The following is a 24,449-nucleotide window of genomic DNA, read 5'->3' on the forward strand; positions in this document are numbered from 1 at the left end:
CCAAACATTTTATATCAGCAGTTGTGTTGTACATGTTTTATTTGATTTGACAATTTAGTAACAGCAGCTACAATACATCTTTTAGGAGTGAAAATGTGTACCTGGAAATCAGAATTAGCACCCAAGGATCGCACAGAAAGAGATCGGGACAGGAAGCTCTGATCTAGGTGGCACCCTCTAGTGAGAGAGGCCGGTGACCAGGTCTCTCACCTGAGGCCAGAATTCTGCAGTTTAACTGGGGAGAAAATACTTACCTCCAGGACTACACAGGGAAGGTGGTTCAAAAGACTGAAAGTAAAAAGTTGCTTTTTAAAGCATATGGGACATAGGTGAGAATCAGAGTCTTGGTCTGAACTTATTGCAGGAAAATGAAAAAGCACCTGCACTGCAGAAATGGGATCATGAGCAGATGCTCTTTTCAGTGCTACTCAGAAATCCAGGCCTAAACAAGCTGCTGTGCTAATGGCGAGAGCATCACGGATGCAATGAGACTCAGCTAGACCACAGCAATTCCCGAAAACAAGATGCATGTGTTAAAATGATCGTTTTAAAAAGTGTTCCACTACAGGGTAAGCTACTAACACTGTCAAGACCCTTTAGGGTATCCTGGAGCGATTGGCCAGGGTGGAGTGCAAAACTTCACACAATTTAAATATTAACTTGGGTGTCTAGGCCATCAACTTGCTGATTTGGCACCCAAAATAGGAAGGTGCAGGTGCTTGGGAAGGGGACTTACAGTAGGGAAGAACCAAGCAGACACTTCCTTCTTCCAAAAGAAGCGTTAAAGAGTGACACCAATTCGTCACAAGAGGGCCAGAGAGCAGCACAAAGCCCTTGTTTGGACTCACAAGTGGCCACCCCTCTCCCCTGCAGTGTTTTTTAAACTCTTGTCCATCACCTGCACTGTCCTGGTTCTGCCAAGACTGCATAGGCATCAGAAAGAGCTGGTTCGACAGGCTGGTGGAGACTCGCACTTGCAAGGGCTTGTTGGTTCTCTGGCTGAGAGGAGAGGGATTCGGTGGGGTGGGCAAGGCAGGCTATGAGGGAAACGGAACCTCCATGAAGGGGAGAAGGCAGCCACCCCCAGCGATACAGGCTCCTTGAATGGGTCACTGGAGGGGTGAGAGTGACACCAAGACCCACAGACGTCAAATTCCAAGGACTATTCAAAAACACATCCAAAGGAAGAAGACCACCATATTGGGTAGGGTGACCAGATCTAGTTCCAATTTACCCAGCACAAGGCAGTATTGTCCCCAATCCACCACTAACCACTTCTCTGAATCCTTTGTATTGGTGAATAAAAAAAAAATTGAATTTCACTTTCATTTTAAAAAACCTTGAAGGACTGGCTTGGAGGACCAGATCAAGCAACCCTGTTGCCCCACATCACTGGGGGGGGGGCAGGCTGCTGGCTGTTCAGGCAGCACAAGTCGGTCCATGAGCTTCACATCCCCGAGGGCTGCATCCTCGTCAACAGACCCAGCAGAGATGCAGCTGCAGGTCGCCCCACAATCAGAAGAGTAACTTCAGAGGAGAAGATACTAGGAAGCATCTTCAGTCAAGTTAGAGGAAAAAATAAACGAACGGCTTCCTCCATTACTTGGGCAGTTTCCTTTCTTGCCTGCAACCAAACTACTGAGCATGTTTGCCCAGTAGAGTGAGAACATAAAAAACACTCCTCGTTGCTCACAAGATGCCGTGTGGATGACACACTTCTTTACAGTTTGCTTCAAATTTTTTACCACCCATTTTCTTCCCCTTTGAAAAGAGCACTCTGGTACCTTTTGATTTCCAACATGGTGTTTGTTGCAAAGTGCCATCATCTCTAGGTTTGGTTGTTTTTTTAAAGAAAAAATAAACTTCAACTGATTACTTAAAAAAACAGAAAACAAGTGCATGCCTGGAAGGAGTGAAAAAGTCTGTCCCCCCACAAGCGTTTCTTTAAAATTAAACTGATATTTGCATAAAAAGAAAGAAAAGAGTTTAGTTCCTCACCACACACACACAAAAAACCCCATTCAGCCTTCATGGTCATCTACTCCAGCTAAAATAAATATTGAACACACCTGCCAGCAAAATGGTACCTTTAAAATGTGCCTCTCTGAACTCATCTGATTGTTCCCACCCACCAACTTCACAGTAGCAGAGGGAAGGGCCCAGGAGCCCCCATCATCCAGCATAGACCTGGGGCTGCAAGGGAGGGGGCAGTTTGTCGTTCTCCACATTTTCTGAGTCAATGGCTGCCAAGGCTGGGTTGGGGGGCCTGATCTCCAAGGGATACTTCTCCACAATCTCCTGGACCTCCTTGGCCACCCCATCCTTCCAGTCAATGAGGTCCCTCTCCAGCTTCTTGGCCTCGCTCACGATCCTCTCCTGCCTCTTGTTTAGCTGGGAGAGGAGATCGAGGTTCCGGTACATCTGCCGGACCCCCAAGCAGACATCAGCTGGCCAGTTCTCAGACTCCTGCTTCTTGGGAGATGCCTGGCCGGACATGTAGCGGTCAAAGTCTTCCTGGCTGAGGTTCAGGGACTGGGCATCCAGCTTCTCTATAAAGGCCACAGCACAGCACTGCAAGAGGTGGGTTAATTAGGTAGGAACAACACATCACAACCCAGGCAGGCACTCAACCCACCAGCAGACACAAACTCGCCCCCTCCCTTGCAAATGGATACCCCAGCCTGGTTCCCAAATGTCTGGCAGGAAGCCAGTACATCCTCCGGGGTCCCCACTAAGAGCTAGAAACACAACTGTACATTTTAACTCAGTTAGCCCCATCGGTCACGGCAGTGAGAGTCAAGCTGGCACAGAAGACCCAGTAATGCAACATAGTAAGATCAGAACTGCACGTGTTAAGAAAAGCAGGCCTGCCTCTAGCCTGGTTAACTGGCAGCCATTTCCCCCCCCCCCCCGGGGCTATTCAGTCACTGCTCCTATTGCTGGAGGGGAGGGGGCAGCAGCAGCTTTCCAGGGCCCGGGAATCAACCTCCGCTGACCTCCTGGACAGAGCTCAAGATCAGGTGGTGTTCAGGACTGAGCTCTTCACGCGACATCATCTGGGTCTCACTATTATTTTTAGAGTGGGGGACCCTGGTGACAGCAGCATTAGGAAAAACGCTACAAGTTGCTCCCAGCCCAGGGGAGGGAGCAGAATATAAATCAGACAGACAAGCCAACACTCTGTGTATTGACCCAGCAGAGAAGAGCAGAGGGCGTCCCGGTGCGGGAAGCGCTCAGACCCATCCATTTGCATGCTATTTGCAGCTTCTGCAAGCACAGAGCAGAAGTCCTCGCCTGCTGAAAGGAGCAGGCAGCACTCATGAAACCGCAAAGCTCCTGCAGGAAGAACCAACGTGACAGACGCTCCGGGCTCAGAGGCAACGGCAGGAGGTGGATGTTTAAAGGCAAGATCATTTTCCAAGGTAAGAACAGGAATCGTTTAGCAGCTGCACCAAATGAAGAGATGTGGGGAGAAGGTGCGACTCCCGCCCCCCGGCAAAAGTTGGGCATGACAAGCGGGAAAATCAGAGAAGGGTTCCTGTGCTCAGAGCTCAGGCACACCTGCTTGGCTGGATCTGTTCAAAAGCCGGAGCACTGGAAGGGGAGGGGCTGGCCAGGCATTCCTGCAGGGAAGTCAGGCAGGCCACAGCACACAACTGTCTTAAGAGACGATGAGAGCAACTCTGAGAGAAACAAGACCCCAACCGCCCTTACCAGGTTGGTGAAGTAGTAGCCATCCTCCCCGGTCATCAGGCGGCTGGGGATGCAGAAGCGGGTGATGTACTGGATGTTGGACTGCAGGCGGGGTGGGTTGCCCTTCAGGACAATAAAGATGAGGGTGGGCAGGAAGTCGTCGGCTGAGGCGGGCTCGTTCTTCGTGGTCCGGATGGCGGTGAAGATGTGCTTGCTGCAGCTGGTGATGCAGGCCAGCTTGTCCCTGGGCACCCGCTTGGAGTCCATCTGGATGATATCTGGGAGGCAGAGAAACCACAGCCGGTGAAGCAGATGGCACTGGAAAGATACCATGTGAAGCTGCTTGGCCCTTAGCCAGAATGGGTGTTGGGTGCTCCCCAACCACCAAGCAGAAATCACAGGACAAGATTCTCCATGTGGGGAACGTGGCCGCCTGCGTGGCTCTAGGTGCAAGTCAAGGTGCTGCAATGACCTCGGAAGTCCTAAGCGCTTACAGCCAAGGTGCTTGTCAAACAGCCTGCCCCCACACGAGTCCAACTGTCCGGTGAGATCAGGGAGGACGGTCCTCTTGCACACTGGAGGCTAGGCTGGCAGCCTCTCCACTCCCTGCAGCACATGCCTGGTTCTCCACACAGGCCCTCCTGGAACATCACTATCCACTAGTCCCTCTGACCGTCTGCCCTTGCATGCTTGGCGGCTGTGTCTCCACCACAGTTCTGGTTTTACAGTTCTGTTGCACAGGCTGTTTTTCTTCACTACCCCCTGTATCCACGGATCTGGTACCCGTTGTTTTCTGTGCTCCCACTCCCGGTGCCCAATACCTTCCGTCTTTTTCATGAGCAAACAGGCATGTTTCTTACTTTTACAGAGGTTAGAATGGGAATGGGACAATCCAGCATGCTGTCTGCACACTAGAGGGACACAGACAGAATGCTCACAGGAAGCAGGACAGTTCCTGCTAAGTTGGTGTTCACTTTGTCTCCTCCCCCTCGTGTGCAGGCTTCCTGCCTGCAGGTCAAGCTCCTCTTGTAGCAAGTCTGTAATAGGAAGAAATATGCCTGCTTGTTAGTAAAGAAAACGGAAGGTAGTGGGCATTGGGAGTGCAGGAGAGCACAGAGTATTGTACTTTCAGGGTCCCCTCTTACCCATGAATTTTCCTATCCATGGGGGGGGGCATGGAACAGATCCCCCACAGATATGGGGGTGCCTGTAGTTAGAAACCTCCTTAAGTATCTCAAAAAGGCTCAAAGCTCCACACCTTTAGGCAAGCACTTCCAGCCGCTTCTCCTGGCAACCCTGGAAAGCAGGGTCACCTTCTCAGGTCTGCCCTGGGACCAAAAGCTGCCTGCAGACTGGGGAGACCTGGCTGCAACACATCCTGGGCCATTAAAGGCTGCTGGGGTGGCCCTGGATCAGTCGCTTTCCCTCAGCCAAGCCAAGTCCATCCCATTCTCACAGGGTTGTTTGTGAGGTGGCAAAGGGGTGAAGTGGGAGAACCAAGTGCATCACTCCAAGCTCCTAAATTTGGGGGAAGGAGAGAAAGACCAGCTTGCCTAAGGCAGCCTGACAAGTTCGTGACAGAGGCAAGAGTGAAACGAGGAGCCTCCTGGCTCAGTCTCAGCACTGTTGCCTGCCACAACAGCTGCCTGGTGAGAACGGAGAGACTGGAGCTGGGAGTTGGAAGAGCCGAGGTCTGAGGCCCCAAGTCTCCTCCCTGCCCTTCCCACTACACAGACGCAACCAGCAGCAGCAGGGGACAGGTGCAGGGAGGCCCGAATGCCAAAGAGCCTCCAGCACAAGCGCCCGGGTGCAGGCAGCCCTGCTCTGCTGGAACTCCTCCAACACTGGCGGGTCACTTCAGGCGAGGGGGTCCCAACAGATGCACTGCTCCCCCATGGGGGGGTCAGCCCATTGGTCCTGGGCATACCTGTGATTGCTTTCACCACCACGTCCGAGACTTCTTGGATTTCTTCATCGATGGGAACGCAAAGCATCTGGGGAGTGACCCAGTGCAGAGCCCTGCAGGTGGACAGAGAGAGGAACTGAAAGACCTGGCCAGACTGGGGACTTTGGAAGAGCCAGGCCAGGGTTAGCAATTGGTCGCCCAGGGCTGCCTGCCCTCCACTCAAGGAAGCCAGATGCTGCGCCCTGCAGGAAAGAGGGAGGCCGCACTGTGCAGCAAAGGGAGGCTCAGAAGGGCTGGGAGCGAACAGGTGCCTGCCTGCCTGCCTGCCACGAGTCCTGACCTGTGCCACAAGACTGGCTGGGGTCCTCTGCAGGACTCCTTCCGGGGCTGGGGACACAAGGCTGCAGGTTGCCACAGGTCCCGCGTGCACTTGCAGGTCTCCCCATCCGAAGGAACCCAGGCCGGTTCTGAAAAGGTCCCGTTCCACAGAATCCCGGCAGAAGAAAAATTGGCCCCTTGTTTGCCTGTTCACCTACCCCTCCCTTACAGAGGCTCCTGAAGGTGGGTCCCACATTGTAGGTCGGGTGGAGGGTGGTCCCAGCTCTTGATGGAAGTGGAAGATGACAGCCCTAACCTACCCAGCTCTCAGCTCCCCTAAGCCACAGCACCCCTTCCAGCCCCATAGGTAGCCCAGGGCAAGCATTTTGCTGGAGGCAGGAGGTGCACCAGAGTCCGTCAGAGCTCTAGCCCTTGCTTCCCCACCTCGCAAGGGACCCCTGCCTACAAAGACATACCTGATCCTCCTTTGGATGGCAAGATCCTTCTTCTCATCCTCAGTTGTTTCCGGGCAGAAGACGTATTTATACAACCGGGTCATGATGTACTTCTCAATGTGGTCCATGGCCTCCTCTTTTTCTGGAAACACTACAGAGGGACACACACAGGGTTGATTACATCAGACAGAAAGAGAGAGCAAACTCCAAAACCACCATTAGTTATACGCTTATTTTAAACGATCACTTTAAAGTGAACAAAACGCAACACACAGAATGCCTCCAACGCCACTTCCATCAACAGCACTGTCCACTTTCCAGCAGGAGTCAGAGTCCTTTTTGGAACCCAAGTCCACAGTGTGCCATTTTTCCTATTTCAACCACCAGGTAGCAATGGAGGACCTCCCCTCATCGGAAGTGCCCCTTTTCCACCGCTACACAGGCATTCCCTGCCCCCAGCTCCAATGCCCACTCACCAATACTGACTCAATTAACAAGCCAAGGCATCAACTGTGATTGCCACTACTCTACCCCTTGCCCACACCCTTGGGCACATGCAGAAAACTCTGGGAATGCTCTGGTGCAGCGATTTCGACCGAGGTGCTCAGCACTGTGGCTACCGCCTTCTGCAAAAGTCCAGCAAAAAGGGGGAGAAACTCCTACTCATCCCCAGGAAAAAAGGAAGGTGAGCTTCACTCTTTCAAGCTGGACTTTTGCAGAAAGAACCAGCTGCCAGTTCACCAGAGAAGTGTTGCTGGAAGCTAAAGGTGCCCCCGAGGCATGAGAAGCAGAACTGAGTCCTGGTTCCAACCTGCATGTCTTGCGGGGTAAGCAGAGGATCTCAGGAAAGAATCCCGCTTGTGTTTCTGCAGGGGCTTTTCTCATGCAGGAGCCTGTGCTCACAGCCCCTTTCCCCAAACCTCCTCCGGGGCAGCGGCTGCTTTCACCAAGCTGCTGTTCTGCACGTCTCCTCAAAAGCAGCAGGACATTACAAGACCTGCCACCAAAGTGAGGGTCTGCCTTCCCTCCCCCAATGCGAATGGTAAAAGGCAGCAGGAAAAATACCTTTCCAGCGCGTCTGCAGCTTGTCTGCCATGTTCTGGTAGAAGTCCTGCGCATTCTCAGACTGCTCCTCAATGCTCAGTTCCTGCAAGAGAACAACAGCCACACAGGTCAGAAATGGCAACACAACAGCTGCCGGGGGGGGGGGCGATACTAGTAAGGGACCTTTCAGGCAGGACTGTCTTCATCACAATATTGGGGTCTGCACATGCAAGGTCAGAAAGCTGACCAAAAAGGTCTTAAAAACCCCACCAGGTAACTTCAAGAGCAGCTGCTCTGCACTCCCTCTAGGCATACTTGTAAACTGGCTTAAAAACTCAAACCAGGCACGCTTGTCTTCTCCATGAGAGACCAAAGCCCACCACGATTACCCCAAGAACTGCCTTCCAGGTCCGTGAGTGGCTCAGGCCTTGGGTTTTGTTGGGCAAGTTAGTACTGACCGGGCTTCACTTTTCTCATGACCCTTGAAATAGTGATTGAGCCTAACACAGGAATCAAACCTACAAAGCCTCCATGGTCTGAATCTTGAACCAAGCCCAGAAACACAAAAAACAGCAACTGCTCCAAAATAAATGGTTTAACAATCCAACTCTCAGTTTTCCACCGTAAGATTCAAGGGGGTTCTCCTACTTTTTACTATTCTGCTATATTTTCTATGTATACAAATTTATTAAAAACTCATGTGGGTTTTTTATTTACTTTTTCCCCTCAAGTCAAATTTTATTTTGAAGAGTTAACACTGCAAGCAAATGCATGTTGTTATTCTGTACAAAGCATCCAAATTGAAGAGGTAAAAAAATGCCAATCACCTGGAACCAGAACAGACCTGCTTCCTGGTATAAGACCAGAGGACAGCCTCAGAGCCACCTGGCTCCGGCCTGGAGACGGACCTACCCGCTTGTGGTGCATGGCATCCAAAAACACCTTGCTCTGCTTGTAGATCTCCTGACCCGCCTTCTGGTAGGGCTTCAGGAACTCAATGAAGTCCCGGGATGCACGGTCTGTCTCTAGGCTGACCTGCCTGCTGATTGATGGGCTGGGGGCCTTGGCTTCCTGGACCTCTGCAGAGGAGAGGAAATGGTGCAGCTGTTAGCAACAGAGCCTCCCAAGCAGACTGGCCAGATCATGTTCTGCAGAACATGCAAAGGAGGATTCTGGAGACAGAGAACAGACGGGGGAGGGGGGCACGCTCTGCCAGCTGCAGCCCTTTCAGCACCTCTGGTTCAAAGGCTTCCAGAGAGCGGCAGGGCTGGGCAAGCCTTGGAACTGCTGCTGCCAATCCAAGGAGACCACGCTGGGACAAGAGTTCAGCTCTACGTAAGGCTGCTGTAGAAAGAGGGACCATGGCTCAACCCCCGACTACTGCAGACACCTGCCAGAGCAGGCAATGGGAAAGATCCGAAGAGACCACACAGGCTGGGGCCAGTCTATCAATTTTCTGCGAGGGCCTTTCAAACCTACCTGCAAGCCACTGTCAAGCCCCTGAGTGTTGGTGGGAGGGAAGGAGGCGCCTCTGGCAGGGAGCTTGGGGCTGTTCCCAGTTCCACGGCTCAGAGCCAAGTCAACAGAACAGAAGCAGCCCCCCACTTGCCACCTGCAGCTCACTCTCTCTTTCTCTGCTGGCTCCATTGCTACCCTACCCAATGGCAGACAGGCAGGGAAGGGAAGGCCTCCAGCTCGGTGGCACAACACGAGCTTTGCAAGCAGAAGGACCCGGGAACCGAACCTGGAGGAACCTCCAGTCAGGGCTAGGATAGACAAAGGCTCCCTCCTGGAATCCTTGGCAAGCAAGAGGGCTGAAGGCCCAGCTCAGTGGGGTCAGCTTCCTAGGTTCACATGGACACCAGCTTCATGCTCACTGCAGCCACCTGGGAACACCTCATCAATGGCAACTGGGGCCCTATGTTTGGCCCTGGCTCACCAGCCGACCCAGCCCCCCACCCTCATATCCCCCAGGAGGGGCCTTCCAACCATCAAGGCTGGTTTATACCCAAGATATCAGTCAGATACCTCTTGCTCAGTCAGACAACACACATGCACACACCCAAACACACACATGTGTTAGTTTTGTCTTAGAAAGCAAGCAGCGAATTACCCACCTCTCAGCTTGCTGGCCAGCACTGGGCAAAATGAAGGATGGAGGATGTGAGAGGGTGCAGATGAAGCAGGATGAAGCACGGGCAGCGATGAACAGACAGAGAGAGGGCACAAAACACAGCAGAAACATTCTCAGTTGACATCTCACAAATGCAACATCAAGCCGAGCAAGAAGCACCCAAGAGGACTGATGCAGGGAGACAAGAGGCAGGCTGAAGGCCCCGACCACTAAAATTGCAGCCAGGTGCACGTGGGGCTGAAATTTACAGGGCACCAACACTTCTGAAAGAAGTTCAGACCTCACTCTCAGAGGAAGAGAAGGAAGGAAGAAGGTGCCATCAGTTGCAATGGAGATGGAATGCCAGCTAATATCAGCTATGGGGAGAGGGGGCTCTTGTCTTCCTGCCCAGCTCAAGGCCTAGAGGCATCTGGATACCAGACAGGGGGCTGGCAGACCGCTGCCTCCAAGGCTCCGTTACTTTTCCTGCTCTCCTGCTTGTTCCAACTCTGCTCCAGAGCAAGACTCTCGTTTCTTGGCAAGCAGGCAGCTGGTAATAATGGCAGCGGACACACTGACAGAAGGGGACCCACACTGTAGACACTTAGCCCAAAGGACTCATGCGCCCCCAGCTTGGAGTTGGCACAGTGTCACACATGGTCACAACAGCAATTATGCGTGTCTAAAAATGAAGCCTAGAGGCAGACTACCTCTCATCAGGTTCTGGAGACAACCAGAGAGACATGCCATCCTCACGGTCTGCTTAAAAGCTTCTCCAAGCATGGCAGCCACTGTAGAAGACCAGGTGGTAGCCTGAGCAGGTCTTTGGTCAGACCTTGCAGGGCTCTTCTGATGTTCTTGGAGACCAGAACACTTGACGGCGATTGAGTGTTGCCTAAAAATGCTTAGTTCACAAGCACAACCCTAGACCAAGGGTGTCGAACTCATTTCATACAGCAGACCGGATAGCAGGCACAGCATCTGCTGATGGTCAGAAGTGATGCATTAAGTAGGAGGTGACTTCATTAAACAAATGATGGCCAGAAATGAGAACTTTTTTCTCACTTAGGAACTCATTAGCTGCAAACGACAGAAGAGTAAACTATGCACATTTTGATCGTATTTTAAGATACGGGAGAGCCCAATTATCACGCAGGCCACCCTTTCAAGCACTACTGCTTCTGCCAATGCTTCATTTGCAGTTTAGCAGCTGAGCATAGGTGATGGTGGTGCTGAAAGAGTCCAATTACCACAAGGGTTGGGCAGAGAGCTTCCACGGGCCTGATGTGCAATACCTCTGCCCAAGCTCTTTGCAAGCATTGACTGGTGCCCTGAAACATCCCCATTTCATGTGAGCCCTTGGATTCCCAATTCAAGTGAGCCCACATGGAGGTTCTGCATGTTATGTGTGCAAGCACACACACAGGCATGCCCTGGCGTGAACACAGGGTTCCTACACATAGAAAGGGTACCCCACCGTCTTCTGTACATGTCTAAGGTAGTTCTGCAGCCAGGTTTCAGGAGAAGGAGGTAAAGGAGAAGATGTTTCAGACCTTATTGATAAATTAAAGATCAGTAAGTCACCGGGCCCTGATGGCATCCACCCAAGAGTTATTAAGGAATTGAAGAGCGAAGTTGCTGAGGGCCAAGTTGCTTGACTAAAATATGCAACTTGTCCCTCAAAACGGCCACAGTGCCAGGGGATTGGAGGATAGCAAATGTCACACCAATCTTTAAAAAGAGAAAGAGAGGGGACCTGGGAAGGTATAGGCCGGTCAGCCTAACATCTATACCGGGTAAGATGGCGGAATGCCTCATCAAAGACAGAATCTCAAAACACATAGACGAACAAGCCTTGCTGAGGGAGAATCAGCCTGGTTTCTGTAAGGGTAAGTCGTGCCTCACAAACCTTTAGCATTCTTTGAAAAGGTCAACAGGCATGTGGATGCGGGAGAGCCTGTGGGCATCATATATCTGGACTTTAAGAAGGTGTTCGACATGGTCCCGCACCACAGGCTACTGAAAAAACTCCACAGTCAGGGAATTAGAGGGCAGGTCCTCTCCTGGATTGAAACCTGGTTGAAGACCAGGAAAAAGAGAGTGGGTGTCAATGGGCAATTTTCACAATGGAGAGAAGTGAAAAGCAGTGTGCCCCAAGGATCTGTCCTGGGACTGGTGCTTTTCAACCTCTTCATAAATGACCTGGAGATAGGGTTGAGCAGTGAGGTGGCTAAGTTTGCAGATGACACCAAACTTTTCTGAGTGGTGAAGACCAGAAGTGATTGTGAGGAGCTCCAGAAGGATCTCTCCAAACTGGCAGAATGGGCAGCAAAATGGCAGATGCGTTTCAATGTAAGTAAGTGTAAAGTCATGCACATTGGGGCAAAAAATCAAAACTTCACATATAGGCTAATGGGTTCTGAGCTGTCTGTGACAGATCAGTTGAGAGATCTTGGGGTGGTGGTGGACAGGTCGATGAAAGTGTCGACCCAATGTGCGGCGGCAGTGAAGAAGGCCAATTCTATGCTTGGGATCATTAGAAAAGGTATTGTGAACAAAACAGCTAATATTATAATGCCGTTGTACAAATTGATGGTAAGGCCACACCTGGAGTATTGTGTCCAGTTCTGGTCGCTGCATCTCAAAAAGGATATAGTGGAAATGAAAAAAGTGCAAAAGAGGGCAACTAAGATGACTGCTGGGCTGGTGCACCTTCCTTATGAGGAAAGGCTACGGCATTTGGGCCTCTTCAGCCTAGAAAAGAGACGCCTGAGGGGGGACATGATTGAGACATACAAAATTATGCCTGGGAAGGATAAAGTGGATAGAGAGATGCTCTTTTCCCTCCCACACAACACCAGAACCAGGGGACATCCACTAAAATTGAGTGTTGGGAGGGTTAGGACAGACAAAAGAAAATATTTCTTTACTCAGCGTGTGATCGGTCTGTGGAACTCCTTGCTGCACGATGGGGTGATGGCATCTGGCCTGGATGCCTTTAAAAGGGGATTGGACAAGTTTCTGGAGGAAAAATCCATCATGGGTTACAAGCCATGATATGTATGTGCAACCTCCTGATTTTAGAAATGGGCTATGTCAGATGCAAGGGAGGGAAGCAGGATGCAGGTCTCTTGTTATCAGGTGTGCTCCCTGGGGCATTTGGTGGGGCCGCTGTGAGTTACAGGAAGTTGGACTAGATGGGCCTATGGCCTGATCCAGTGGGGCTGTTCTTATGTTCTTTCAAGTATGGGGGCCCACTTGATGGCTCTGCACACCAAAGGACAGGAAGGACCTCTGAATGGGGGGAGGGGAACCAAAGAAGGGTCAAAGGTGACTGCAGGTCAAAGGAGGAGCCGCCACTGCAGGCATCTCAAACACCAACCAGCCCTTAAGTCCACCTGCAGCCAGCACTCCCCCCCCCCCCAGTCCTCTAGACCAGTGGTTCTCACACATTTAGCACTGGGACCCACATTTTAGTATGAGAATCTGTCAGGACCCACTGGAAGTGATGTCATGACTGGAAGCAACATCATCAAGCAGGAAAATTTTTAACAATCCTAGGCTGCAATCTTTCCCACACTGACCCAGGAGTAACCCCCATTTACTACCATTGTTATAATAAAATATATAGTAGCTTGTTAGAAGTACAGGTCTGTAACATTTCCCCAAATGCAGCCCCATACCATGATAGCATGGTCTAATATATTAAAAATAAAATATTGAAATGAATGGGGACCCACCTGAAATTGGTTCGCGACGCACCTAGTGGGTCCCGACCCACAGTTTGAGAAACACTGCTCTAGACATATTGCAGCCTTTCAATTGCTGATTAAGTTGCAAGCCACTTAGGGAGCCTGCACAGGCCAAGAAGCCCAGGAGTACAAGTCTATTCCGTAACCTGGATCAGCACCACAGGGCACACATGCACACTGAGCATGTTACCAGGAGGATGTGCTACAAACAGCAGGTGTCCACGGCACCATTCCTTGTGAGGGATTATCCAAGCTGGGTGTGTGCGGTCCTGGCATCACCACAGAACACAAAGAAGCACACGCTGCAGCTGCATCGTCTCTTCTCTTAGCTAGACTCCGTCTCTAAGGGACAGCACTACAGTCAAATCTTGAGAACCATATAGGAAGAACTTACAAAACCCCCAACCTGTGCAAATGGGGGCCCCTAAGGAATGCAGAGGCAACAGCACAAGACACAAACAGGGGGCTACAGACACAAGGATGTTTTCCAAAGGCAAACCAAAACACCAGTTCTTGTCAGAAAGGCAGGGCTGCTGGGACAGGCGGCTGCCTGAGGCTCACACCCTGGAAGGGGACCGTGCGTTCTGCTGCTCCCCATTCGCTCCTCCACTGCTCCGGTGGGGGTGAGCACAAGAGCAGTTTAAGGAAACAGCGAGTAGGGCAAGAGCCCAGTGACAAAAGGAGGTCCACCCTGAGGTGGGGCCCCACAACTCCTCCACATAAGATGCTGAAAAGAGCCATCAAAGGGTTCATACTCCAATTGTGTTGTTTTCTTTGTCCAGCAAGTGACAAAGTGGCAGCAGGAAGTCCCACTTTTGCCAGAACTACTGGAATCTTTAGGTTACTGTTTAGAAACATCCCTTTGGAATTCAAAAGCCTTAACCTCTCCCTGCAAGATGCTGCAAAATCTGCTGAAGACTTACTTATATGCCACTAACATTGAAGGTGCAACACCCTCCCCCCTCATTCATGACGTTTCTTATCAGTCTGGTTTAAGGAGAAAAACACTCTTAATTACCACTGCTGTGAGAAGTCTGCTTCTCCTGGGCGCAAGCAGGGCTGCTTACTTTCCATGTTCAAAGACTTGCTTACACTAACAGCTCAAAAACAACCCTCCTAGTTAACCTAAATAAGGTCTCCCCTCATCCCCAACACAGAGCCACAAAACGAACCACACGGGGTTCCTACTTTTGATGCCCACAGCCTGCGCCCTGGAGCAAAAGCTTTGCTCCAATTGCAGCTTTGGATTCAAGGCAGCTCTACCAAGACCTGCACTTTGAATGCTGGAAGTGAATATTCAGATAGATGCTGGATATATCTGGTATATCCAACATAACAGTACTTTGGTATATCCAGACATTCCAAGGACGATATCAGGATTCTTTGTTTTGTCTTCCTACCAATACACCCAAAAAGGATAATTAGACACCAAGGCTTTCCACTGGAACCTGGCACTTTTGTAACTCACATCTCCCATGGGATGAAGTTAGTGGAGAGACAAGAAGCAAAATGGAGAGCCTTGGAGAGAAGAACCTGGCTTTATCCCTCCCCCCCACAAGTGTGTCTCTGGAATGATGATCGCTGGTCCTGGGTTTGCCTCCTGGTTGCGCCACCTGACCATACCACAAGCTACTAATGGCACAGCCCTTGCTGCAGCACTGCAAAGCCACTACGAAGCAGACACGGCTTGCCTCCACTGTGCCACGTTACCTTCAGTGGGGGAAGCCAGCTCCCAGGGTGGAGTGAATAGCTCCCTCAAGTCCCTGAGAAGGTGATCAGTACTGCGCTCCTTCCCAGGCTGCCCAGGCTCACCACTGATGTCCTGGATGGCTGGAACACATGCAAAAGACCAAGCAGGGCACCCAAAGGTGACACAGAGAGGAGGAAAGGAGGCAACAGAGAGAAAAGGGGGGAGACAACAGATCTTACAGTTCCAGGTCTGGGAACAGAAGCACAGTTAGTGAGCAGGGGTAGCTGTGGCTCAGACAGCCAGTGATTGTGCACTGTGAGGCTGACAACACACCAAAGAAGGGGCAAGTGGATGGTAACTTTGTTTCCAAATACACAGAACATGCAGTTTGAGAACAGCAAAATGTTATTTTCTGGGACACAGGCAGCCAATCTGGGGCAACTCAGCCCTAGGAATTGCTCATGAGCTTAAGGAAGACAGGGCTGCACGTCAGCCAGCCAGAACTGGGGCACGAGCAGACAGTACAAGCAGCAGAGACAAGATGCTTGAGCACCAGCAGTAGAACAAACAAAGAGCTGATGAGGCTGACTGGTCAACAGGGAGCAGCAGGGCTTAAGGTGTGCAGTCAGTATCCAACCTGACTGGCACTTATGCTGTAAAGGGGCACCATTTAAACCATCTTGTTGGAAATCCCTGCTGGCTTTTCTCAAGGGGGAAGCAAGGCAGGAAAATTGCCCTGCAATGAACGATAGTGTGCAAAATGCCAAGTGGCACTTTGCAAACTGTGAGCAACACAAATACTGGTATAGAAGGCCTCAAGTTGCTGAGCTACATATGCTTTGCAACAGGCAGCAAGACAGTTATTTGCTATTTTAATGCAGAGGCACTTTCTAAATAGGCAAGAGGAACACGTTTAAATTGCCAGCGCTGCTGCGCATGTTAGTTTTGGCTTTATCAGAGGTGGCTCCCCCACTTCCACCCGGCATCCTCTTTGCCACTGCTAGCTGTTGTACAGGGGCAGTGGACAGATTTCAGAACTCCACCTTGTTCTATATTCCTTCCAGTAGGCACAGCAGCCTAGAGAGCTTCAGCAGCACTGAAGGGAATCTGGTAAGGTCAGCTAGATCAGGTTTCTCTGCTTCAAAGCAGCATCTCAGTCTCCTTAGCCCAGGACCAAAAGCGGGCACACTCAACTGCTCTCAAAAGCCTGAATTAAGAGCCCCGCCCGGGACTTCCCATGTTCCATTCACTCAACACTGCTTTTCACTAACGGCTTAAGTCAATTCTCAGAGGATCGTCCCAACAACAGAACAGTTCACCTGAACAGCTTTGGACCCCAAAGATCCTAGAAAAACCACCAGAATTCCAAAACCACTCCTTGAACTACTGACAGTCAGGTTGCATCATACAGTATGTGCACTTTACTTGTATGCAGTCAAATCTATACACTTGGCAAAAAAAGAGAAACACTTTGCAGTTTGCGAATCTGCCTGCCATTCCATTCATGGCGTGCATGCCCCAGTGCGACCCTGAGATCAGAGAATGAACTTGCAGCTCCTTCAGCCTCAGTTTCTGCGTGTCTCTTGGAGTGCGATTTTACTTTTTAAACACAGAGCATGTATTTTCTGAATTTGAAGCAACTGTCTATTATTAATGCCTTGTGTGCTGATTTCAGAACTGACCCTTGCACAAGGTGCAGACTGGTTGTGAGTGCTTCCAGCCTGGGAGACTGCAAGGATTTCAAAGCCAACAAGCAGGCACCCTCATGACCTGAGACAGAGAAAGGAACCTCCCCTCAGAGCCAAGGAACATGGGGCAGCAAACAGGACTTTTACCAACAGCACCACAACCAACAGGTGCAGCTAGTCAGGGCTGGCTCAAAGCAGCCCCCAGAATGAGCCACAGGAAATATTCAAGTCGCCAGGGTTCCAGAAAAAATATTGTCTTACTAAAGTGGAATATAGTCCAGACAACCAGCTCTAGGGACCAAGGCCTCCCCGTGCCCCCATGTTAAGGACAGGAGCTCCCCTCTTACCTTTCTTAGCTCCTGCCCGGGAAGAGGCCCCAAAGAATTTCTTCACCGTTGTCACTTTGCGCGACTTCTCATTGGTCTTCTTCTCCTCAAACTTGGTGAAGGTGAGCGACTGAGCCCCCTGAGTCTGCTGGCTGCTGGCGTAGGCCTCTTCCTCCTCCCGCTGGAGCCTGGCAGCCCGGGAAAGAAAGAAAAACGAGGTCCAGGTCAGCTCTGCTTAACCATGCCTGGTATGCCAGCGAGTTCTGCCTTTGCATCTGGGTCACTGCCCAACCTCAGTGTTGCAGCCCACATTTTCCTTGGAGGTTTGGGCCTGCTTGCTTGGAACACAGCTGGGATTACAGACCCTCAAGGAGACACACCCTGCTGTTGACTTTGACAAGGCTGCCTTGGCCGCTGTGGCCCTCCTGCAAGCATCTCTGGTCTTACTCTCCCTGCCATGGCACTGCCTCTGCTCTGTGCCTTGTCAGGCCTCCTTTCTCTCTCCCTCTGCCTTTCAAAACCAAGGGCACAGTTCTGAAACTGGAGACCTGGAAGAGTCACACTCATCAGAGGCCTACAGCACAGAGGGCATTGTCAGTGTTTACATGACTGCCTGATTCAGTGCAACATACCGTGAAAGAGGGATCTGAAGGCCTTAGGAGTGAACCTCAACAAGTGGGAAACCCTGGCCTCTGAGCGGCCCACTTGGAGGCAGGCTGTGGAGCATGGCCTTTCCCAGTTTGAAGAGACACTCGGCCAACAGTCTGAGGCAAAGAGGCAAAGAAGGAAGGCCCATAGCCAGGGAGACAGACCAGGGACAGACTGCACTTGCTCCCAGTGTGGAAGGGATTGTCACTCCCGAATCGGCCTCTTCAGCCACACTAGACGCTGTTCCAGAACCACCATTCAGAGCGCGATACCAGAGTCTTTCGAGACTGAAAGGTTGCCAACACTGTGAAAGCGGAGCCCAGGTGAGTGAGGTGGCAGGGTCATCACTCAGCAATGGCACAGGTGAAAAGGCACCTTTACAGGATACAGGGAGAAGGGCTGGAGAAGACACTTTGGAGATTTGAGCTTTCAAGCTGGACTGAAAACTGCAGACTATAAGACAATCTGCTACTGTTATTAGCAAAACCCAGAGAAGGCTGAAAGGACGCCAGTCTCCACATGTGCTGTGCCTTCCAGTTCCCAGATTACACACATTACTAGAGCTGCTGAACGACACACTATACAGTGCTGGTTTTGCTGCCGTTTAATCACCTTGCACCAAACAAGTATCATTTTAGTTTCACAGTGGTATACGATGCTGGACTATTCACATTTTACTATTTCATACTTAATTATTTTCACATTTTATATCACCTTTCCTCCAATGGGCTCAGGGTACTATATATAGTTCCTCCCCTCCTTTTGGCCTCACAACCATCCTGTGAGGTAGGTGAGGCTGAAAGAGTGACTAGCCCAATGTCACCCAGGACGCTTTGTGGCTGAGCAGGGATCTGAACCAGGATCTTCTAGGTATTAAGTCCAACACCTAACCACTGCACTGCGTGCCACTTCGGAAACTGGCCAAGTTGAAAAGCAGGATATAACATTTTGGAAATAAATACGTTGTATTATATCATGATTAGGACTCCACTGTCTAAATTGGTTAGCTTAATTGATTTAAAAAGAAACTTTTATTTGACCAAGAAGGAGCCCCCAATTCAAACAGGCAGATTAAAAAATATATATATACAAATTCCATGCAAATGCCTCTACAAGCTGTAGCTGGCCAGCTCCATTCAAGAGGCAACCCCCCCCCCCCAATTCTACCCCCTCACAGGCAGGTTGGAATGCCTCATCTGAGAGGATGACTGCCAGGGCACAAAGCAAGCAGGCTTCCAGAAGAAGTGTGGGTCGCAGTCTAGAGAGTGTAAGTTCCTTGGGGCAGAGACCTGTCCTATTGTGCTCTGTTCGGTGCCACATGCAAAGGAAGTCTCGGGCTTTCTGCTGCCACACAAAAGCCCTTAAGAGGTCCATATGGGTCTTCTACAACAAGAATTACAGGCCCTCTGAAGTTGCTCATGAAGCAAGTTCGTCATTGGGTTCCTCCCCCATTCAGCTGGGGTTTCTTCCCTGCCAAGCAGCTCTGGAGCATTTTTTTGGTCAGCAGCAGCGCCCCCCCCCCCCCGCCGCAGCACACCCACACTTGCAGACGGAGATGCCCCCTTACCGCTCAGCAAGCTCCCAGTCCTCCTGGATCTGCTTGTATTTGGCCTTCTGGTACTCCTCTCGCCAGCACTTGGAGCAGAAGCCCTGCCAGGCGGGGTTGCCATAGTAACCACATCCCTTCTTGCACAGCAGCTCCGACTGATCCACATGGATGCCTCGGCGCTCTGACTTCAGGCTCATCTTCCTCAATGGCTACAGAGACAGAGAGAGAGAGACAACCATATTGGGGTGGGGGGGCAGGGAAACAAATTGGGGTGGGGGAAAAAGACTATCAATATGAGGAAAGGCCAAAATGTACATTCCTCAGGAGGAAGGCACCACACTTCACACTGATCCTCAAAGGTTCAAATGAGGTCATCCGCAAAAGGGAAGAGGTTTCACCAGAAGCGCTCGTTATGTAACTCAGAAACACTGCAATTCATACTGATCAGCAGAGAAGACAGGAGGAGATGTGCACACCTGGATAACTAGCTGGACCCAGTGCAAGAGCCATATGCCCAGAAAACCAGATTTAAGAGTCAGGTAAGTGGCTCCTGGACAACGGCTCCCTGAACAGCATTCGGACCAGACAGAGCACCAGTTCCAAGGTCAGCCCCAGTTCTTTGTCAACCTAAACTCCAAGAGGCTGAATGGCACCGGGGGGAGGGGGGGAAGTGCTGCCCACCACTGCTCCTTCCTCACCTGAGTGAGGGCTGCTGCACAGGGAGGAAAATGAATTGGTTGCAATATTTTGCACTCACATGCCTTTTGCCAGTGCCACATCCAAGCATGCCAGGAACTAGTAATTAGGGCTCTGCAAAGCCTGAGATTCTGGAATCTCAGAACACTGGTGCATCCTCAGGCATTTTTGCAACAACCACTAAACTTAACCAACAGTATCAGAGTTATTATTCATTTCTTGGGTTTACATTCCACTTCAACCTTCCAGTTCTTAAAGCAGCTTACAATTGCAATACTTCTCACAGTTGCAGGTACTTCTCACACAGTTTCCAATACTATGGGTTAGGGCTCTTCTGCAGCCCAACTCTGCCCCCCCCCCCATCTAAGAAAACCCACCCCATGCTTTTCTCCATTCAGAATTGCTATTCCAAACTAAGCAGCAAGCTCCCACGGGTCAGGTCCCTCTTAACCCAAACACACAGAAACCATGCCTGGGGGGGTATTCAGGTCTTAGTCCCCTGCAAGGCAGCAGCTCATCTGGCACTTGTCAACTGGACTTATATATGCTCCCTTATCCTGTCCCACTCATAGTTATCATCAACACTACCAGTTAGGTCAAGAGTGTTAACTCCAAGGAGTTTTAACAGCCACTTCCTACAGGACACTGAACAATATTGCCTCTCAAGAGTCCCTAACGCCAAGAAACAGGGACTGTGCCACAGAGCCACAACTGATAGACACACTTATCAGCACCCAGGGAATCTCATGACCAAAGCCAGCTGTCAATTCAGTAGCAGAAGCACAAGGTGCAAGTCACTCCACCCTCTCTGAGTTGTATGACTAACTTTTATTGGGGCCGAGTTATATAAACTGACAACACCCAGGTGCAGCTTGCTGCCATGTCAATAGCTGGAAAGACATCCACAGGTTCAGTAGCCAACACCTGAATAAAATCAGCAGCAGCAAGGAAAGTCAACTGGAGGACATTCACACAAAGCTTAATCCCATCAAGCCAATATAGGGCGGAAATATTGCTCTTCTCTAGGTCCACGAATACAGTCAACTGTCACCAACGGAAAAGCAATGACCCTGGTGTAATTTCCCTTCAGAGATCACTTAAGCCAAGGGGAGCTTGTGAAAGAACATGCTTCACAGCAAGGCTTCACAACGAAAGAACATGCTTTCCACGCAGTAGGTACCAGGATAAGACCACTCGTCAGAATCCCTGGAGAGCAGCTGCCAGCCTGGGTACTGAGCAGTGAGCCACACTAACCAATGACCTGACTCAATATGCAGCAGCTTCATACACATGGCCCAAAGGTGAAGAAAAAAATGATATGCTTATCCATGCCTGCAAAACAGGAGTCAGCCTCTCCTTGCTTCTCAGAAGTAGCTGCTGCCCAGTGAGCCAAATAAGCCACTGCCACTCCCCTTCCTTTGGCTCAGAGTCAGGAGACTAATCTACCTAATGGCAAGACAACTCTGGAAAACTCCTTGACCCTTCAAGGACTCTGGAAAATGTGCTCTGCTGAGTCATGTGCTCCCACACAGGTCACCACTGAGGAATGTCTCTGGTATGTCACAGACCTCCCCCTCTTTCAGAGCAACTAAGATTATTACTGGGCTGGGGCACCTTCCTTATGAGGAAAGGCTACGGCGTTTGGGCCTAACCCTAAGGCGTTTGGGCCTCTTCAGCCTAGAAAAGAGACACCTCAGGGGGGACATGATTGAGACAGAAAATTATGCAGGGGAAGGATAAAGTGGATAGAGAGATGTTCTTTACACTCTCACATAACACCAGAACCAGGGGACATCCGCTAAAATTGAGCGTTGGGAGGGTTAGGACAGACAAAAGAAAATATTTCTTTACTCAGCATGTAGTCAGTCTGTGGAACTCCTTGCCATAGGATGTGGTGACAGCATCTGGCCTGGACGCCTTTAAAAGGGGATTGGACAAGTTTCTGGAGGAAAAATCCATTACGGGGTACAAGCCATGATGTGCATGTGCAACCTCCTGATTTTAGAAATGGGCTATGTCAGAATGCTAGATGCAAGGGAGGGCACCAGGATGAGGTCTCCTGTTATCTGGTGTGCTCCCTGGGGCATTTGGTGGGCCGCTGTGAGATACAGGAAGCTGGATTAGATGGGCCTATGGCCTGATCCAGTGGGGCTGTTCTTATGTTCTTAACTACAATTCCCAGGAAGCCTTGCAGGTCTCTTGTTATCTGGTGTGCTCCCTGGGGCATTTGGTGGGCCGCTGTGAGATACAGGAAGCTGGACTGGATGGGCCTCTGGCCTGATCTAGTGGGGCTGTTCTTATGTTCTTAACTACAATTCCCAGGAAGCCTTGCAGGTCTCTTGTTATCTGGTGTGCCCCCTGGGGCATTTGGTGGGCCGCTGTGAGATACAGGAAGCTGGACTGGATGGGCCTATGGCCTGATCCAGTGGGGCTGTTCTTATGTTCTTAACTACAATTCCCAGGAAGCCTTGCAGGTCTCTTGTTATCTGGTGTGCTCCCTGGGGCATTTGGTGGGCCGCTGTGAGATACAGGAAGCTGGACTAGATGGGCCTATGGCCTGATCCAGTGGGGCTGTTCTTATGTTCTTAACTACAATTCCCAGGAAGCCTTGCAGGTCTCTTGTTATCTGGTGTGCTCCCTGGGGCATTTGGTGGGCCGCTGTGAGATACAGGAAGCTGGACTAGATGGGCCTATGGCCTGATCCAGTGGGGCTGTTCTTATGTTCTTAACTACAATTCCCAGGAAGCCTTGCAGGTCTCTTGTTAGCTGGTGTGCTCCCTGGGGCATTTGGTGGGCCGCTGTGAAATACAGGAAGCTGGATTAGATGGGCCTATGGCCTGATCTAGTGGGGCTGTTCTTAGGTTCTTATGAACAGAAACAGAGCCAGCCTCACTACACTCCACAGAACCTTCCTCAGAAGGATGAGAGCGCAGGGCAGGCGTCTTCGTTCAGGGCTGAAGCGCTTGGCTTGCCCTTCACTTGTCCATCACATGTTGTCTTCCAGGACCCCAATACAAATCCTGCAACCCAGCCCAGCCCCAGATGGTGCTCTGCAGGCAGCACCTCCATCCCACCTGCAGACCCACTTTCCTGGGGGTCGTCGCTTCGAGCTAGGAAAGGCGCAGGAGGCAGAAGGAACGAGGACAGAGGAGCAGAGCGCCTTCCCTGCAAGGGGGCCACAGAATTTCAGGGTCCTGTGCTAGGAAGAGGGCAGAAGGGGGCCTGGGGGAGCCTTGCGAGGAGGCAGTGCGGAGAGGCCGCTTCCCTCCCGGCAGGAGAGTCAGCAGGGACCGGAAGGGCTTCCTCGCACCGGGCTGCGAGGTGGACAAGGGGCCAGCTGGGCAAGACCACGGCCAGCAGGTCTCGGCAGCGAGGCGCTGCCCTGCAGGCCCGGAGACAGCCACTCGAAGGAGTCTTTTCCTCCCGCTGGCGGGCAAAGGGCGACCACTGTGGGGAGCCACGACTGGGCCTGCTCCGCTCTGCACCGAAGGTTTCTCCCGCCGCCGTGGCCCGTCCACGGGCAGGGGCAGCAGCGACTGTTCCCAGCAGGGAAGAGGCTCAGGGTGACGTCAGCACACGACAGAGAGTGACGTCATCACGAGAGCAGCTCGGACGTCACCCGCAGGACCTCGCCACATGAGGGGGGCTGGACCCCCTGGCCCCCCCCCGGGCCTCACCTGTCGAGGCCGCGCGGCTCCCTCTTCGTCGCCGCCCGCCCAGGGGCGCCTCCTTCTCGCCTCCGCCTCACGGACTCCTCTCGCCCCACTTCCGGCCCTTTCCCTTCTAGCCCCGACCCTCCGCTCTGCGTGCTTATGCCACTTCCGCCACAGGAGGTGCCTTCGCACGGCACCAAAGAGTTAGACGCAGCGAGGGCCGAAGGCGCAACCCGCACTTCCGACTCCCTTTAGGCCTCTGCGCATGCGCAGAAGGGAGTCAGTGCAGCCCCAGAACAGCCGGGTTCTGGTGGAGGGCATCGATTGGTCCCATCCAGGCTGATCTATCAAGCGCAGCTTACATCGATTGCATTGCACTTTAATTATTGAAGTATGCAAGTTATAATAATTATAATATAAATAATATATAATATAATGTAAATTATAACAATTCATAATAATAAAATTAATAATTAAAAATAAATTCATTGGCGTGTATAATTATACAATTATTATAGCATGTAAATCAGTGTTTCTCAAACTGTGGGTCGGGACCCACTAGGTGGGTGGCGAGCCAATTTCAGGTGGGTCCCCATTCATTTCAATATTTTATTTTTAGTATATTCAACTTGATGCTACCCTGGTATGTGGCTGCGTTTGGGGAAATGTGACAGCTCTGTACTTTGAACAGGCTACTATGCAGTGGCATAGCTGGAGAGGGGGCAGAGTACTCAGACTGGCAGGGAGCCTCAGCGCGGCAAGCAAGCGGCCCCTCCCTTCAGAGCCATTCCCGGTGGGGGGAGCAAAACGGAGCCAAATGACTCGGTTTTGCTCCCCCCGCCAGGAATGGCTCCAAAGGGTTCGCTTGCCCGCTGCGCTGAGCCTCCCCGCCAGACTGGCTGCTCCACCCCCCTCCAG

General features: G+C 51.3%; 1 protein-coding gene across 2 annotated transcripts; it reads right to left on the minus strand.

Moving 5' to 3' along the window:
• Positions 1 to 21: 21 nt before the first annotated feature.
• On the minus strand, positions 22 to 23,639 carry RABGEF1 (RAB guanine nucleotide exchange factor 1). Of its 2 annotated transcripts, XM_066634903.1 has the most exons (10): positions 23,556 to 23,639; positions 19,201 to 19,391; positions 17,007 to 17,173; positions 9,534 to 9,554; positions 8,329 to 8,495; positions 7,438 to 7,519; positions 6,394 to 6,523; positions 5,621 to 5,712; positions 3,715 to 3,971; positions 22 to 2,571 (listed from the first exon to the last, which is right to left on the minus strand). In XM_066634903.1, exons 2-10 carry the CDS (start codon positions 19,377 to 19,379, stop codon positions 2,173 to 2,175), a joined length of 1,494 nt encoding a protein of 497 aa, XP_066491000.1. In that variant the 5' UTR covers positions 19,380 to 19,391; positions 23,556 to 23,639; the 3' UTR covers positions 22 to 2,172. The 2 variants fall into 2 exon arrangements, with proteins under 2 accessions (XP_066491000.1, XP_066491001.1); XM_066634904.1 differs by lacking the exon at positions 9,534 to 9,554.
• Positions 23,640 to 24,449: the final 810 nt, after the last annotated feature.

This window comes from Tiliqua scincoides, chromosome 8 (assembly GCF_035046505.1).
Source record: "Tiliqua scincoides isolate rTilSci1 chromosome 8, rTilSci1.hap2, whole genome shotgun sequence".
Taxonomy (NCBI): Eukaryota; Metazoa; Chordata; class Lepidosauria; order Squamata; family Scincidae; genus Tiliqua; species Tiliqua scincoides.

Bases quoted from the DNA above. Each gene is read 5' to 3' on its own strand.
- RABGEF1 (XM_066634903.1), bottom strand. From the start codon at position 19,379: ATGAGCCTGAAGTCAGAGCGCCGAGGCATCCATGTGGATCAGTCGGAG. The intron at 6,524-7,437 runs GTATTTTTCCTG...GTCCCTCTGTAG, and splicing joins GCTGCAGACGCGCTGGAAAG to TGTTTCCAGAAAAAGAGGAG. The intron at 3,972-5,620 runs GTATGCCCAGGA...TCTGCCTCCCAG, and splicing joins GGTGGTGAAAGCAATCACAG to ATATCATCCAGATGGACTCC.